The sequence below is a fragment of the Schistocerca piceifrons genome, chromosome 7 (genome assembly GCF_021461385.2).
Source record: "Schistocerca piceifrons isolate TAMUIC-IGC-003096 chromosome 7, iqSchPice1.1, whole genome shotgun sequence".
In the NCBI taxonomy this organism is placed as follows: domain Eukaryota; kingdom Metazoa; phylum Arthropoda; class Insecta; order Orthoptera; family Acrididae; genus Schistocerca; species Schistocerca piceifrons.
The window spans coordinates 5431612-5450361 of NC_060144.1; the positions used below are offsets into that span (position 1 = coordinate 5431612).

Genomic DNA, 18750 nt, shown 5'->3' on the forward strand with positions numbered 1-18750 from the left:
ACTAACACTAGTCAGTTTAGTACTAGTGTGAATGAACCATTAGGTAACCATGAGAGGAGACTAACAAAAGTTGAACAGAATGGTAACAGACATAATGTTTGTGTAATGTCTAATGGTGTTGTGGAATCTGCGAAAATTGCCTATGTAACCCATCGCCAATTTCCGAAATTTGATCCAAATAAGAATGTGCATCCAAAAGAATTCTGGAGTGACTTTGAAGATGTGTTACCTAAAGTGTGGGACGATAAACAAAAAATCAGTTTCATTACTTCTAATCTAGTGGGGGAAACTAGAACTTGGGGTAACCTAGCTTCAGATAAATACAACAGTCTAGTGGAATTTAAACAGGCATTCTTTGAAGAATATTTGGGTAAGAGAAAGCAAAAAGACATTTTGAATAAGTTTTGGTCAAGGGAAAAATACGATCCTAAGAAAGATTGCATTAATAGGTTTGTGCAAAGTGGGTGACTACACTGTCGTATTTAAATTCAAAAGTTGAGATAGAACAGACAATCATGGGCATTGAAAATAAGCTGCGATTGCACTGGCAGAATAAAATCATTTCTGCACCTAGGGATGACTGACAGATTTGTTCACGATCTTGAGAGGGTCGTAAACATTTTGAAAGAGGAAGAAAATTACAGAAGAGAGTATAGCCCTCCCATAAGACATACTGACAGCAGGACAGAAGTTAATGTAAATAAAAGAAGTGTACAAAGAGGTAAAGGTTACCAGGGTAGGTACAGAGGAAGAGGAGGTAACGCTGGAGGCAGGTACACTAACAGAGTACAGTATTTTGAGTGTGGTCAGCTGAGAGACGATGTAATGAGTGAGAGTCACCTGTCAGGTGATAGAAACAGCTGAGGCAATGGCAGGAAAACTTAACAGTCTGCGATGATGCTAGCGTTTACAGACTGCAACCATCTAGATTAAACCTGCTAGGGACGTCCTTTGTAAAGAAGGCACCTACTGAACAGTATTTTGAAAATAATGTTAGCGAAAATAGGAAGGCTAAGGAGAGTGACACTGCTAAACAATTTGTTTCTTTAGAAAAGAAGAGAGCATTTTGTGGAGTGAAACTTCAGACAGATATCAGCAAAACCATTTTAAAGAGGAACTTATTTCAGAAAGTAAATATGTAGATCAGGATGTGAGGGTGGATCAGCACCACAGAACAGATGAGAGGCTACCTGGCGACTGTGGCATTAATACTATGGTAATGCAGGAGGAAGCGGATGACAGTGTTGAGGAGATTTTGAATAAAGTAAGTGGAGTTATTTCAGAAAGTGAGGAGGAGGAATCAGGAGAGGAAGAAGAAGAAGGAAATATAGATAATTCTGTCGACACCTTGGGTAGGGTTGCAGAAGAAAAATATATTTCATATGGAGAGGAGGGAAAAGACGGAGACACTTTTTCCATTATGAGTGATTTAATGAAAGAGGCTACTACTACTACTAGTAGTAGTAGTAATAGAAGAAGAAGAAATAAGGTGAAAGAGGATCCTGTAAGTGTACAGTTAATTTCCACAGGAGGGGTAGGTTTTGACAGATGAGAGGTGATGCACAATTTACTAAACGAACCTGAAACTCAATGTCTAAAAATAAACCCTAAAAAACCTATCATTGAAGTCATTGTATTACTTATTTAAATGACAGTGATTCTGAAATTCGTGCAGTGTCACAGGAACTTGTGAATGCTCTACCAGAAAGTAAAGCAGTTTTGATAATGCCAATAAGTGGGTTAAACACTATTGTGGCCACTGGTAGAAGCAAAAAGGTAGTGAAGCAAGAGTTAATGATACCCATTACCACATATGGTATTCAGTTGGAACACAACATTTTGATTATTAAAGGACTTGGTGTTGAGATGCTGGTAGGTGCCGACTTTTTACAGAAATACAAAGCAAGATTACATTTCAAAAAAAATGAGGCGGTAATTAATGTACAAGGGGAAACTATATCCATTCCTTTTGTTGGAGAAAAAGGGTCCATTGCCAAAGACTTGGCAATACGCTTTTGCAGAACCACGGTAAACAATGAAGAGATTGATGAAGATGGAGAAGGGAAAGAAGTTGGTCATGTTGAAATAAAATCATTTAAGCAATTGGGAATCAAAAACATACTTTATTTAAAGAAATACATACTGAAGGAAATATAAATAGCAGTAACTAAGGAGCCTCAGGGGGGCACGCATTCTTTGCATTATCAGGTGGTTGACGATCACCAGGCATCCCAAGTTGTTGACAATACTACTTCCCTTTCTTTTCGTGATGTCGACCTTCCTCTTCAACATCCAGAACTTTACCTATCTTCCTTCCTACTTCCCTATTGGTAAATAGTGTACTCGAGTAGTACAAAGCATACAGAGAGTTAGTGTCCCAGTAGAAACTAAAAGGGCCAACCAGAATGAGAGAGGAATGAGAAGTATGCTTTAATGTGACGATACAGTAATATGGCAAGAGTCTTTTAGAAGCTTTTGTGACATGTAAAGATGTTGTAAGAGTAATGTGTCAGAGGCAAGAGAGGATTGCCTGCCTAATGAGAAAAAAGAAATTTGTACTTTATGTCTCTTGAGAACCAGAGAGGTGTACTTCCAAGTTTATTTAATAATGTTAGTGAGGTATATTATTCTTGAACATAGTGTATGAGATGTGTTGGAGAGCCACAGAGAGTTGGCATGTCATGCTTACTGTTTTTCTATAAGGACGTTTTGTATCTTTTCTTGGATATTGAGGTGAAGAGCCACAGAAGTTGGCTGGAGTTGGTTTCAGAATTCTCCATAAGAACTTTAAATAATTTTGTAGTATATTTAATGATGTATTTTTTTGTGTATAATAGATTATTTGTGTAAAGTCCAGCAGTAACTTTTTTCTGAAAGGGGGTTAAGAAAGAGCAAATTTGTAATCAGCCAATTCTGTAACAGCAACCTGCTTAATCACTAACAGATTTTGAAAAAAAGATTTCAGTAGTAGTGCCAATTTTGGGTACTGCTGAAGTTTTGAGAAACAGTTAATTCATTTTTCACTGAATTTATTAATGTTAAATGTAAAGAAATGACGGATAAATAATGAATATGAGTTGCCTGAAAAAGATTTTTTGAGTAAAATTTTTATCCAAATTTTTAAAAAGATCTTGAAAAGATTTTTTTGAAAGAGTTTTGCTTTTAACTTTTAAATTTCAGAAGCAAGCTCGAAGACATAACTGTTGACTATAATTAACGTGAGTGTTAGGTCATTATGTAAAGTTGGGGAATGGACTGAGACATACTGTATTTCACAAGTACAAAAATTGTAATGAACCTGATACAAGACAGAGAAAGCCCAAGGTTGAGAACGAGCTGGACGCTGTATGCCAGCTATTTTGTGATGCAAGAGTAAGTGTTTTTCTTTGAAATACACCCCCCCCCCCTCCCCCCCCTCAAAAAAAAGTGTCAAAATTTTAATGTGATAGTTATAATCGACTTAATGCTTTAACTAGATTTTCAGTAAAGTGTTTGAAAGTCATCAAAAGACGAAAGAAAGTTAACTTTTTTTTCCGGAAATATAAGAATTGGATTTAAATTATTGTCGATGTTTAAAGAACTCTTGCAAAAATTTTCATTATGAGTGTTTAAAAAATTATTAATCGTGATTTGGTCAAACGTATTCTATGAACAAGGAAACATTATTTTGCAAAGAATACTTCTAAGACGATTACATGTGTTTTTCTTTCAGCTAATGACAATTTTTATTTTTGTAAAAAACAGTGTTATGTATGTCATCAGCCCTAACCACTGACAATTTATGTAAATAGGTATATCATGTTATAGTGTTAGGTAGTGAGAATAATTTGATGCATTAAGAAAAATTTTTGTTGATAAAAACAGTTTTTCGACAGTGTCAGTGTAGCTTTTGAAATCTTTCCTAACTAGCATGTGTTTAGTAAGAACCGTAAAACATATTCTAAACTAATTTTAGGTTCTTAAGGGGTGTGTAACATCGCGAGTCAATCCACAGTAGTGTTTTACTACAGTACGGGCTCATAGCTTTGGAGCCGGTGGTGGTGACAGCTGCTTGTATCTCAGCGTGATTCACCCGCACCTGTCGGTAGCACAGCCGTGGGAAGTGCTACTTGAGTCAGGTCCGGTGACAGAATCTTCAAGCTCTTAAGAATCATTTATTTAGATACTAAATATTATTCAAGTTTGATAAAACTTAGTATGTAGCCTGTTATTAAAAAGAAGCTGGTTGCAAGATCTCTGCTTTCTGGCTGGGGTATGTTCAAAATTAGAGAAAATTACCTATAATACCAAAAACTGACACTTAGAGAATTAAATTCAGTTAGGAACTATAATAGTTTATCTTTTGGTATTATTTGAAAACATAAACAGAACTATCAGTGTGCACACTCAATTGAGATTTTGATATTAAAGCTTTTAATTTTCATTTTCATAATATAAAATTCAGACACAATATTTATTTCTGTCTTATGTCATTGTGGGAGTAAATGAGAGTGAGTGAGAGTTTGTATGAGGTACATACGTTAAATTTCAAGACTAATTTTATGTAATGCATTACATAATCATAGCATGGGAAAGATGTTTGTACCCACATTGCTGATGACTTGTCCAAGAGTACTTGTTTTTGTAAGATGTCAGCCAGAACAGTTATTTGTAGAGTAATGTTTTCCTTAAGTTATCTGAAGATTACTTTTCATTTAGTTTCAATTAATAAACATTACAGTAATAATTTGCTTGTCGAAGTGACGCCAATGAATCTGATGTGGTGATTGGCTCATAACAGTTTAGGTGCGAATATGATCTTGAGAGATTGATCTGATTGGCTGTTCATTTGATCAACTAATCAGAGTGAAGTCTCTCCCGCACTCTACCAAGTAGTATACGCGCTGTGAGCAACAGCATTGACAGAGTCGTGGACTAGCTTTTGAGACGTGAAGGTCATGTTAAATGTGTCCATCCATAAAATGTGTAAAATGAAGAAATGTTCGGTCCTTCATGTTCAGATGGATTTGTAATGGTAGCTTTTGTTGCTACAAACATTTTGTAAAAGTTTGAGAGTTGTGGGATATTTTTTTCAGGAGATATAAGCGTGTGACTTGTTGGACTTAGAAAATTCCACGTGGCGATGTTCTGTGTTCTTCTACAGAATATATTTGGCGAGCAAACTTCGTGAAAGAAATCCACTGAATGACTTATGTAAGAAATCAACGTTATGTGTAGAAAGTGACTGTACATTTGCGCGATTATTCTGAGAATGGACTTAGGGGAATCCTGGCTGCTTTCTGTGTGACAAACTGGGAACCTATACTAGCAGTTTTGCATTCTGAATGTGGGCTGATGACATGTTTAAGCAAAGAAAATAAAACGTATTTTCACCAGGTTCCCAAAATTTCAATGAAGATCATAACGAGATTTATGCAGCCTCAGTAGTTTTAGATATTAGTTGCTGTTTTAATCAACGCTGCTTTTTCATCACCTTGTAACTATCTACGTTGCAGAGTGAAGGGACACTGAGCGGACACCGATCTGAGGTAAGTGAATATCAATTTGCAGCTTGCTTCAGTGACAGTGAAACTCAGAGACAGTTCCGTCACAAACTGGCTACTGAAGTTCAGCATTCTCAACATTGTAATTACAGGTCAGGGCACTAATTTTATGTCTGATCTGATGAAACACTTATGCCATTAGCTACACATTCAGAAATTTGGGACTCGTCCTTTTCACCCTCAGTTATTGGAAGAAGAGGGCATGTTCGCCGTCTGATTATCAAACTGCTGAGTTATGTAAACAGACATTACAACGACTGGGATGTACATGTCCTGTATGCCGAGCGGAATACAACTCCGAAGTACACAGTAGTGTTGGGTTCTCATCATATGGTAGGTGATGCCTTCACCTTTTATACAGCTACACCTTAGCTCAGGCAAAATGGGGGTTCAGTGAAGACATTTGCAAAGATGTTGTGGAATGTGTGGCAGAAGATGAATACCAAAGCACTCGAGTGACAGGAACAGACGGTACAGCTTGTTTGTAAATTACCTCAGCACAGAATCAGGAACAGGATTTGATGGTGAATCCTGATGCACTTTACTGTAAAATAATAAAGTTTCAGTCCCAATACCAAGGACATTATTAGGTCAGAGATGACATCACCTGTGAAATCAAGTTGCAGGTAACAAGGAAAACTTCCATTGTGCACGTGGGACACGTTAAGTCATATAAAGGGGCTGAAGAAGATTTGAAGCCAGCTCCAGTAACATCGTCAATATGGGATGTTAAAAAGTAGGAGAAAGAAAAATAGCAGAAGTTAATGATCACAGCATACCTTATGCACTTAGACTGTGTCTGTAAGTAAGGATGTAACTAACAAGGGAACCTCCCCATCGCACCCACCTCAGATTTAGTTATAAGTTGGCACAGTGGATAGGCCTTGATAAACTGAACACAGATCAATTGAGAAAACAGGAAGAAGTTGAGTGGAACTGTGAAAAAATAAACAAAATATACAAACTGAGTAGTCCATGGGCCACATAGGCAACATCATGGAGATTGTGGGCTCAGGAGCGCCGTGGTCCCGTGGTAGCGTGAGCAGCTGCGGAACGAGAGGTCCTTGGTTCAAGTCTTCCCTCGAGTGAAAATTTTACTTACTTTATTTTTGCATAGTTATTATCTGTCCGTTCGTTCATTGACGTCTCTGTTCACTGTATAAGTTTAGTGTCTGTGTTTTGCGACCGCATCGCGAAACCGTGCGATTAGTAGACGAAAGGACGTGTCTCTCCAATGGGAACCGAAAACATTTGATCGCCAGGTCATAGGTCAACCGATTCCTCCACAGAGAAACACATCTGATATATTCTATACGACACTGGTGACGGCATGTGCGTCACACGACAGGAATATGTTGTCGACCCACCTAACTTTTACACTTAGCGAATGGGTAAAAAGATTCTTGTACCTTGCCCGATTTAGGTTTTCTTGTGGATGTGATAATCACTCCCAAAAAAGTGATGAAAACATAAGAGTGTCACATGAACTGAAAATAAAAAATTAAAATTTTTACTCAATGGAAGATTTGAACCTAGAACCTTTCGTTCCGCAGCTGCTGAATCTACCACGAGACCACGGCACTCCTGTGTTTCCAGTCTGCTTGATGTTGCTTATCGTATGATGAACTATTCAGTTTGTATATTCTGCTTATTTTTTCACAGTTCCACACAACTTCTTCCTGTTTTCTCAATTGATCTGTGTTCAGTTTTTCAAGGCCTATCCACTGTGCCAACTTATAACTAAATCTGAGGGGGGTGCGATGGGGAGGTTCCCTTGTAAGTATTTTTAGGATAGCGTGTGAGGTAGTTTTTCACTGTTTTGAGGTATTTGGGGTATGTTACAATTTTTTTGTTATTAGTAAGTATCATTGTTTTCTGGGAGTTTTAAACAGTGTCTGTATAAGTTGTAAGGACAGGACATGAGGCATTGCCAAGCAGCACATATACTTTTTTTAAATGGGGGGTGGGGTAGTGATGCAAATTCCTTTCTCCCACCTGTTGTAACTCCAAGAGCATCCATCCAGAATGAGTGCCTTAATTCTGATGAGTCTACACCTTTTCCGGGAAGAAGTAGTCTATGCACTACGAAAGTAGCCACTTTAAATATTCGTGTTATTTTCAAGTCAGACAGACATCATGCTAAATAGTCAACAGTTGATGTTACAGTTGACCTATAAAATGTGGGAAGAGCAATGTGAGATATGAAGATTGTAGGAAACATTTGCAGAGAAAGGGGACAGCAGGGGGTGTGAACACTAGTTCAAGGAGAAAATCGTGGGATATGCTTTTCATATGAGAAGTTGAATGAGCAGTTAAGTCACTTAGCGGACTTGACACCACAGTTGCTGATACGGAAGAAAAGGGGATGGCTGGATGCAGGTGGGAAGTTACTAAAAACAGTGTTTGGTAGAGTAGACACTAACGATGGTCAGGAGTTTAACAGCATATTGGAACAAGTGCAAGCAGTAGCAAAGGCTAATTGCGCAACTCTGAAATGGCATACCACAGAGTTGATGAATCTCAAGGACGATATGTCAAATAACACCAGTGTAGTTCAAGAATTGATTGCGGAACTAGAACGACATAAGGAATACTACAGAAACAATGAATGACAACTTGGATAATGCAGAATAGGTGAAAGAATGGCTGCAGCAAAGTAGCTACACTCACTGGCAGACAGTTTGAGTGAAGCTAAGATTGGAGTAGCAATGTTGCGTGAAGCACAGACAAGTCAGTCCTATATGGTTGATACCACAGCGGTTCCTGGTCAGATTATGGAAAGTACAGCATGTTAACAGCAGAGTTGCAGCACATAGTGAAACCAACATAATGAAGTTTATTCTTTTTCTACCACATTTCAACAGTTGGAATTAAAACGGATGACGTGGAACTACATACACTACGTGATCAAAAGTATGTAGACACCTGGCTGAAAATTACTTACAAGTTCGTGGCGCCCTCGATCGGTAATGGTGGAATTCAACACGGTGTTGGCCCACCCTTAGCCTTGATGACGGCTTCCACTCTTACAGGCATATGTTCAATCAGGTGCCAGAGGGTTTCTTGGGGAATGGCAGCCCATTCTTCACGAGTTCTGCACTGAGGAGAGGTTGCGATGTCGGTCGGTGAGGCCTGGCATGAAGTCTGCATTCCAAAACATTGCAAAGGTGTTCTATAGGATTCGGGTCAGGACACTGTGCAGGCCTGTCCATTACAGGAATGTTGTTGTGTAACCACTCTGCCACAGACCATGCATTATGAACAGGTGCTCAATCATATTGAAAGATGCAATTGCCATCCCCGAATAGCTCTTAAACGGCGGGAAGCAAGAAGGTGCTTAAAACATCAATGTAGGCCTGTGCTGTGATAGTGCCATGAAAAAAAAACAACAAGGGGTGCAAGCCCACTCCACAAAAAATACTACCACACCACAACACCACCGCCTCCAAATTTTACTGTTGGCACTACACACGCTGGCAGATGACATTCACTGGGCATTCGCCATGCCCACACCCTGCTGTTGGATCGCCACATTTTCCCACTGTTCAATAGCCCAATGTTTACTCTCTTTACACCAAGTGAGGCATCGTTTGGCATTTACTGGCGAGATGTGTGGCTTATAAGCAACCACTCGACCATGAAATCCAAGTTTTCTCACCTTCCGCCTAACTGTCATCGTACTTGCATTTGCAGTGGACCCTGATGCAGTGTGGAATTCCTGTGTGATGGTCTGGATGGATATCTGCCTATTACACATTATGACCCTCTTCAACTATCAGCAGTGTCTATCAGTCAACAGACGAGGTCGGTCTGTATGCTTCTGTGCTGTAAATGTCTCTTCACATTTTCACTTCACTAGCACATCGGGAACAGTGGACCTAGGGATGTTTAGGAGAGTGGAAATCTCACATACATATTTATGACAAGTGACACCCAATCACCTGACCACATTCGAAGTCCGTGAGTTCCCTGGAGGGCCCCATTCTGCTCTCTCACGATGTCTAACGACTGCTGAGGCCGCTGATCTGGAGTACCTGGTAGTAGGTGGCAGCACAATGCATCTAAATGTATGTTTTGGGGGTGTCCCGATACTTTTGATCACATAGTGTATGTTGGTGCAGTTCCCAGTCGCAAGTAAGAATGAGTGGAACTAATGCTTTACTGTATATTCCTTCCCACTGTAGAGGAAAGCTATAGGACAATTGGTACAGGTAAACACACAAGAAATGTTGCCAGTTTTGGAATGAAAGGAGACTTATGTATTGATGTCAGCAGAAGTGTTATAGAGTGTGTGTGTGTGTGTGTGTGTGTGTGTGTGTGTGTGTGTGTGTAAGGTCGATCAAACTACTTTGCATGCATGTGTAGAGTAAAACTGTTTCTGGGTAAGACTGAAGTAGCCGAATGTAATGTCACAGTGAAGTGCCCCCATTTTCAGAAAGTAGGGCTTAACTGGGTTCGCTCAGTATTTTCTCTAGAAATACTAACAGTAAACTGTGAATGTGAACTTCATGTGACTAGGGCCTCCCGTCAGGTAGACCGTTCTTTCGATTTGACGCCACTTCAGCGACTTTAGTGTCTATGGGGATGAAATAATGATGATTAGGACAACACAACACCCAGTCCCTGAGCGGACAAAATCTCCGACCCAGCCGGGAATCGAACCCAGGCCCTTAGGATAAACATTCTGTCGCGCTGACCACTCAGCTACTGGGGGCAGACAACAGTAAACTGTAACAGGCATGGAAAGCTTAAGGCCACAATGAGGATGGACTACCAGCAGTCTAATCAGTTTGTATGAAAAGACAGGTATGACATTCTGGTTACTATTAGAACTGCCATAAATCTGACACACCATATGTTGTATTGGCTGGAAAAGCAACTAGATGTGTTGCTAACCCAGAAACAACTAACCTTTTCAAATGATACTCTGAAACCAGACTTCCTAGTCTCATTCACAATGTCACAAATGGGATGGATTACAGTGGAATGAATGTTCCAGTACAGACAGCAGCATCATGAAAAGCAACACCATTATGTTACATGTATTGGTTCTGATTGCATTTAGTGTAGCCTACATCTAACTTCAAGCAGATACACTTTTACACCACCCACCTCACCCTGATCCTTCAAACTGCTAGTACACCAGAAACCAGTTAACTGGATAATCAGTAGCAAGTAAAGATAAGTTAGAGGAGGAGAAATGAGTGGAATTGGTAATTATCATGAGATAGGATGTTTGAATTTGGGACATGGAAAAATGATTTTACTTGTGTGTAAGCAATGATTTTGAGGAGATACATTCCTGGGGGAGTAACGGTTCAGTGGACTGGATGTAGAAAATAATTTGTTAGGATTAAGAGCGTAACTGATTACACATCCATCAGCTGTACTAGGATAAGAATGAAACCGAAAGCATTGTAGGTAATTGCTGAGTTGTGTGTGTATGTTGAGCCTTGCAAGAGAGACCTCGAGCAAACCCCAAGCCAGATTAATCCCAGGAGAGGGGAGCACTTCTTGCGAAATAATATATTTGGTGCAGCCAAGTAAAAATTCAGACACCCTCATGGCCAAAGAAAAAGTGGAGCAAAAAGGGGGGGGGGGGTTAACTGTAACAGTCAAGTATAATTTCAACATGAGGAGTCTGCTAATATAGCAGTATTATGGGTGACCATGAGCTGGTTACCTCACCCCATAACCAACTGTAACAGTCCAAAGTGCAAATCATGGATAAAGCAAAAAGATGGAGCAGCTACAACTTGGATGGCCTGATTTCCTCACATTCAGTCCACAGTAATACTATGAGTTGGGGGGCAGACAAACCGTTTCTGTAACATAATAAGCACAGGCTTGTCTTGTATACATATCACTTCTAGTAAATACTGCTTGTTTTGTCCTCCAGCTTACCAGCCTGGTTGGAGGGACCTACATTGGTCTACCATCTGCTTCGAGATGTGTACACCCTTCCATAGAACATTGAGTCCCACCCTGGGGACTTTGATGCTGTTAGCCACAGCACCACTATCCATGCAGAGTCCAATGAAAATGATTCAGGCACCTTCAATCAGCAGGCCACTTGGTAGCCTACCTTATGGACCCAAACGTGCAGCAGCATTTCTATCAATGTGGAGGCATGCTGTGTCTGCTACCCATCTCTTGCTCCTGTGGGCACATTCCACTGCTGCTGGCCACTCTGCAAGACTCTACAAACTGCACTCAGGGGCACCGGCAGCTTAGGTGGTGACTAGAGCCCTCTCTCCACCTCAGCAACCTTGCGCTGCCCATTGTAACAGCAACATCCACACGGACTGCACGACGCTGTCAGCGCATTCCAGGCAGGGTGTCCATTCTTCTGCCTTGTTCTGTGGACAGTCTGGGATGCCACTGCACCATTTCTATTGTCAAACAACAAATGACTGGCTCTTTAATGTTCTTTTACTAATGCCCGTCGGGCATCTGACAGGCATCCACTCGCCAAGACACTGTTCACCCGTCCTGGGGTGGTGGTACAGGACATCCTGACATTAAGCCATTATTCTCAACTGCCAGCAAAAGCCCCATGTGTCACAAAGATAACATTGCAAACTCTTACTTTAATAATACTGGAACTCTTCTTTTACTCAAGAACAAAAATCAGATTTAAATGCTCCACTAAGGCTTGATATCACACTTGCTGTAATGAAACATTATAATTAGTATATTCATAAACAATATAGCAATTTCTCAATTGTAGGAATGTAGGGATTTTCAGTCACTTTAGGAATGTAGGTATATTCAGTCACTTCAGAGTGGCACATTCGTACAGTTGAAACTAACTCAACACCCAGCAAACCAGAGAAACTTTACAAAACACTGGGTGTTTCAAAATTAATATCAGGTTTTAAGGCTTTGTAGGATTTACCACAGTCAACTTAAGATGTCTAAATAATACATCAAATGAAAGAGAAACTCACAATTTTCTTTGTATACCATTGTGCTGGCTATCTTTGCAAAGGGAGAGTGCAGGAAGACCAATAGTGATTGAAGAACGAGAAGAATGAGTGAGGGAGTTGTTCACACATGGCCCCAAGAAATCAGATCAGAAGGGTAGTCTGGAATTGGCAATGCATGTATCATCTGGGTGGGTACTTAAGATGATGATTACAGCTACTCCCTTATTGTCTGCTGCTGTTTCAAGTTCTAAAGCCAACAGGCTAGGATTACATGCCAACTTTGGAAACTGAATGTTGCTGCATTACAGATATTTTCTGGACCATGTAGCCTTCAGTGCATATGTGGGGAGGGGGGGGGGGGGAGGCAGCAAATCTCCATGAGATGGTACAGCTGCAACGAGGCTCCTCTAAATTGAATATTTTTGTTCCATATTTATCTCGGTGTGTTAGAACTATGGCTCCTTCTGCAAACGGAAGAAGCTGAACAACATAACTTTATTTGGCAGCATGATGATGCACTGCCTCTCTGGTGTACGCAATTGGTTAGACGACGACTGACCCCTGGATTGGACTCCAGAGTCCGGATGATGGCACTCGTTTCACATGGTGTCGATCTGATGACATACGAGTTTCACCTTCGGGGATTCATAAAGAATCATGTATGTGGCTCCATCACCAGCTGATCTACCCGACTTGGAAGTAGGATTGTAGCATTTATTACAACACACTAATCAAAGTTTTTCTCAAACTCTTACAGACGTGATGTGTGGCATTTAATTAATGATGTTTGTACTGAACATTTGAGAAAATTTTTTTGACATGCTTTTTCATTTGATGTATTATGTTTAATTTTAAGCTTAATGTAATAAAGGCTACAAAGCCTTAAAACTCCACTACTCATTATGCAACACCCAGAATGTAGAAGGTATGGTTGTACATTACTGTATTGTCTATTATGAGCAGTGTACTTTTATTGCTGTTTCATGCTAAAGATTTTTAGCATCTATTGAAAGACACTTAGCTCAGTCACACATTAATTGTGGTGGCTGGCATGTTTTAACACACAACAAATTTACATGGTGTGTGAATGACATTTTCTGAACACACCCACAGCTTTATTACAGTGCTCTTTCCGTTTATGACCACCAATCTTCTGCCACTGTAGAAGTATTGTGAATGGAAGTGTTTCGATTCTTTCTGGTTTTATACCACACTGCCTAATGACTGCTATTCACATTTAGGCATTATTGTTTGCTATGCACAACTTTACAGACAGCCCAGTACTCACAGTGAATCAATGCAATTCAGTCAGTAATCATTCTCCGACTAAACATGATGACTGTGTTGTCTCTGTCACAAATTATACATAAAATCCTGTGAACAAACCTGTGTAATGATCACTGCGTGCTATGTGAAGCTTCTCTGAACAATGATGGCCACCAAATATGAACTTACCTTACTCATACTATCATACAAAGTTATTTTTTACAATAATCTCACCTGGAGGAGGGTAATTCTGTAGTAATCTAAGCAACTTGACCGACAGCCAGGGAGCAGGAACAAAGTAGTATGTGTAATCTTGCAGGTCAGTATAGCTTGCAGTAACAATCTGAAAGAGAAACCATGATCTATACTGTTTCAGGCTAACTTCCAGAATGGGAAATGAAGGCATAAAATATGAGTACATTTAATAGTAGCAGACAATTTTCTGAACTAATGTTAATTCCTATAGACAGTCAAGGTGCTGGTTGTTATCCTTCAATACCAGCTGCCTTTGTTTGTTCATTTGCATTGTTTTGCAATTAACCATAAATTGTAATTGCTGTTCTAATGGTCACCACATCCTAATCGTTATAAAACACACACACTTAAGAAAACATGCAGGAAAGGCATCAGGAAATAAATGGTCAGGTGAAGACAAGAGAGAACACAGTGAGCATATGAACAAATTTGGGAAGAATTGAGGAGCAAGTGGAAAAAAGAAACATGACTACTGAAGTTCATCACTTTGGGGGACACCAGCCACTCTTAAGAATATTTGCCCTAGGAAACCACTCATTAACATTGTTATGTAAAGCATTTCTGGTACGTGTGTAACAAATTAATTTCCCCTCAAAGATATGGAAGGTCAGGACTTGTGCATCTGTTTTTATTTTTTTGCTGAAATAATAATGATTATCTGTTGCTATCAGGCCAATATGTTAGAGAGTTTACACCATCTTAAGAAAACGCCCAACAAAATAAGGCAGCATGGAGAAACTAAACAGAAGAAAAAAGAAAAACAGGACTTACCATAATTTCAGAAGGGTTGCAATGACTAAGAGTAGGCTAAAGTGAAGAACAACAAGAACATATTACAGAAGATGACTGAAATTATCCAACAGATAATCAGACAAACCACAATATTGCTACAGGAATGAAACAGGAAAGAATGGACACATTTTGTAAAAATGTGACTCAAATCATGCAAGAATTTTAATTTAGAACTTGGAGCATTCCATTATTATTCAGTGAAAGAACATAGCCTGCATTGAAATGTCATGAAAATGGATGGAACTCATTTGTACTATGGCACAAAGAAATTCCAGAGTGATACTGTGGACCTGTGCTATTGCTTAGCAAAGTCAGACTGTTTCCAGAATTAATTTTCACCCTGCACCAAGAGTGTGTGCTGAACCGAAACTAATTGGCAAATTAAAACTGTGTGATGGACTAGAGTTCTCTAGTAGGGACCTGTGCCTTTTGGGGGCAAGTGCTCAGCTGACAGAGTTATCTAAGCACGACACTCAGATCACCGGTACCTGATCCCTTAGAACCTCAAACATCATAGACATCCACAATGTACCTTGCAAGACTAGCATTCCTTGAAAAACTGATAGCGTGTTTACAGGCTGTGGCTAAAGCATGCGTCCACAGTATCTATTCCCACAAGGTACACGAGATAAGTTTTGTGAAGTTTGGAAGGTAGGAGACGAGGTACTGGCTAAAATAAAGCTGTGAATGTGGGTTGCCAGTCATGATTAATATCTCAGTCAGTGGATCACTTGCCAATGCAGGCAGAGGTCTGAGATCGAGTTGCGGTACGGCATACAGTTTCTATCTTCCATGAAGTTTCAAGTTTCAGTTAGATTGCTAGCATAATAACATGTCGTGTCATAAGAAATATTTGTTTATATGGTAAACCAGAATTAACATTATTTCTATAAGTTAAACAGTATCTACACAATATTTTTTAATGATTTTTATACAAAAAGTACAAAATTTACAATCGTAAATTTTAAACAGTCACCTTACTTTTCAGTGCACAGAGAAAGTATTGCACAGAGAAAGTATTCCATTGGCAATATGGTTGAATGAGCTATTTGACAGCAAATTATGCTACATTATGAACAATAGGATATACAAACTTGCAAAAATTTCACAGTAAACTGTTGCACAAGCTCTCCAATACCCTTATAAAAATGGATTTTGGTTGAGCAGCAAACCACGAACACACTACTTATTTCATTTCTTCACTGGGGGTTTACTCATGGCCTCTTAAATCACCTGTAGATGGACCAAGCAGTAGGAAATTCGACAGTGCATTCGGTATAAGATGTAGGGTGCTCCAATACCTTGACATACATATTCTTAACTGTGAGCAGAATTGGTGGTGATATATGGATGCATAGCGTAATGCAAAAATGAATGCCATTTGATAACAGACCCGAGCATTCATTTCGAATTCCAAGCTTCACCTTTGGATCCAGGGTGTTGCTAATCCATGCTCTAACATTTCACAGTGAACAATCAATATTCATCACCAGTGATGATTTGTTTAATAACATTTCGTCTTTATTAGCCCAATAGTTCTGTAGCTGCTGACAGTTTCTCACACTATTGTGTCTGTGCTCTTGCTAATGTGAGTTTGTTTGCCTCTTTTTCAACATTCACTGTGTGATCATTCGAAATCAGGTCAGGGGTTACTTCAATGTTGCCAGCAGCAGTGGATTTAAGTGGACACCATGCTCTTTCCTTCTCCTTCACACTTGTTTGGCCACTTTTCAATTGTCCAATCCACTGGTAAATGCCAAATCATAGTAGAACCTTACACCTTCAGACCACAAGAAATGCATTCACGGCCACAAAACGAGTGGGCGCAGTGGTGGTGGTGGTGGTGGTGGCGGTGTGGGGGGGGGGGGGGGGGGGGGGGGACCGCAAATGGAATGCGGAGATTGAGTGAGAAATTATTTGTTCTGCTGACGGTGTCACTGTTTGTGTGTGGCTCTTACAGTGTGAAAGCTGAGAGAGAGAGAGAGAGAGAGAGAGAGAGAGAGAGAGAGAGAGAGAGAGAGAGAGAGAGAGAGAGAGAGAGAGAGACTGACTTTGCTCAGGATGGAAACAGCAGGTATCTTATGGTATTCAGCTGACAGCAGCATTGCTAAACTAAATGCTTTTCATGCTTCATAATATAGGTCCCTGTGTTATCACAGTCATTTTTAATATTGAGCACAAAAATCTGTGTCTCAAATGAAGTGCACATTGATCACATTACCTTATGTTACCTACACCTGTAGAACCTGGCAAAAGTACTGTAGGTATTTGCAGATGTCCCCATTTGCAAAAATTGCTTCGCTACCAGTTTGCTGACCCTACCATAAGGTCTCCAATGAAAAAGTAACTACAGAGGCTATAATCAAGGAGCTGCTATCGCTAGATAATGCAGAAATTAAAATGCACACCAAACTACCACAGTTTCACTGCGATGTTAATGGTAGATCGCACCAAAAGGTACATCTAACATCGCAACTTTTTGATGGTTGGTTGGTTTAAAGGGGGGAGAAGGGACCAAACTACGAGGTCATTGGTCCCTTGTTCCTAATAAAACAATGCCACAAGTGTGAAAAGAAAACGGACAAAACATATAACACAAAACGGAGAGAAAGGAAAAGCCACAAGAACAAAGGAAAGGCAACAAACACTAAAAGGAACAAAAGAGGACAAGAAAACAGAGAGACACTAGAAACAGAAGACAGTGAAACATGAAAGCAGATTACAGAGGCTGGCCAACCAAGAGAATATAAAGGGAAAGCCAGCCACTCTGCAACACATTAAAACATCCACCCAAAAAGCACTAGGGTAGAGGACATAGAGGGACAAAGGACATGCGCTAAAACCAACAACGAAGTATAAAACCCACTCTCATGGATAAAACGTAAAACTAAAGCTGCTGTGGAGGCATCGTCATCCAACACCAAAGGCAGGGTGCTGCAAAAGTTAAAAGTCTGCCGCAGAGTGGCTAAAAGTGGGCAGTCCAGCAAGAGGTGGACTACTGTTATTTGAGAGCCACAGTGACACAGAGGTGGGGCCTCGCTACAGAGTAGGTAACCATGCGTTAGCCACGTATGGCCAATGCAGAGCCAACAGAGAACTGATTCCCTGCGAGAGGCCCGCATAGAAGACTTCCACACATTCATAGTCTCCTTAATGACACGCAGTTTGCTGTGCATGCTATTATGCCTTTCCGCCTCCCAAAGCCAGAAAACACTGCGGTGTAAGACAGAATGCAGGTCAGCTTCGAAGTTGCCTATCACCAGAAGCGGTTTCTACGTCACCTGTTTGGCCAGCCTGTCCACAAGTTCGTTGCCTGGGATTCCGGAGTCCACACAAACACCACGGAACAGCGGGACTGTTCCAGGGCAAACATGAACCCCTGAATGGACACTACCAGAGGGTGGTGAGGGTAGCACTGGTCGATAGTTTGTAGGCTCCTCACTGAGTCAGTACATAAGAGAAATGACTCGCCAGGGCATGAGCGGATGTGCTCAAGAACAAGAGATATGGCCGTCAGCTCTGCAGCCGACTGGCAAGGAGTGCTGCTCAATATGTCCTCCATGAACATATGCGAAGCCTATGTAACCATCAGCCACTGAGCCATTGGTGTAAACCACTTCAGAGCCCCGGAACACGTCAAGAATTGAGGAAGTGACAGCAGAGAGCGGCGGGGTTAACAGAGTCTTTAGGGCCATGTGAAAGGTCCAGACGAAGCTGCAACTGAGGCGTACACTGTGGAGGCATAAATGAACAGACTGCAAGTAGAGGTGGTAAAGGGAAGGGCTCCAGCTTGGAGGAAAGGGACCGCACGCGAACCGCAATCGTTAGCCCCGATCTGGGCCACCGATGCGAGAAATGAACTGCCATGGGTGGGAAAAGGAGACGGTAATTTGGATACTCACAGGAACTATGAATGTGTGCTGTGTAACTGATGAGCAGTTGCACATTTCTGATCTGCAGTGGAG

The 18750-nt window shown here is 40.6% G+C and overlaps 1 protein-coding gene across 1 annotated transcript in view; it reads right to left on the reverse strand.

Moving 5' to 3' along the window:
- LOC124804678 (AP-2 complex subunit alpha) overlaps window positions 1–18750 on the reverse strand; it is a 329898-nt gene that overhangs the window by 102135 nt on the left and 209013 nt on the right. Inside the window, exon 7 of the mRNA XM_047264924.1 lies at window positions 13973–14081. Coding sequence (XP_047120880.1) covers window positions 13973–14081 — 109 coding nt within the window. The remainder of the gene's footprint in view (window positions 1–13972; window positions 14082–18750) is intronic.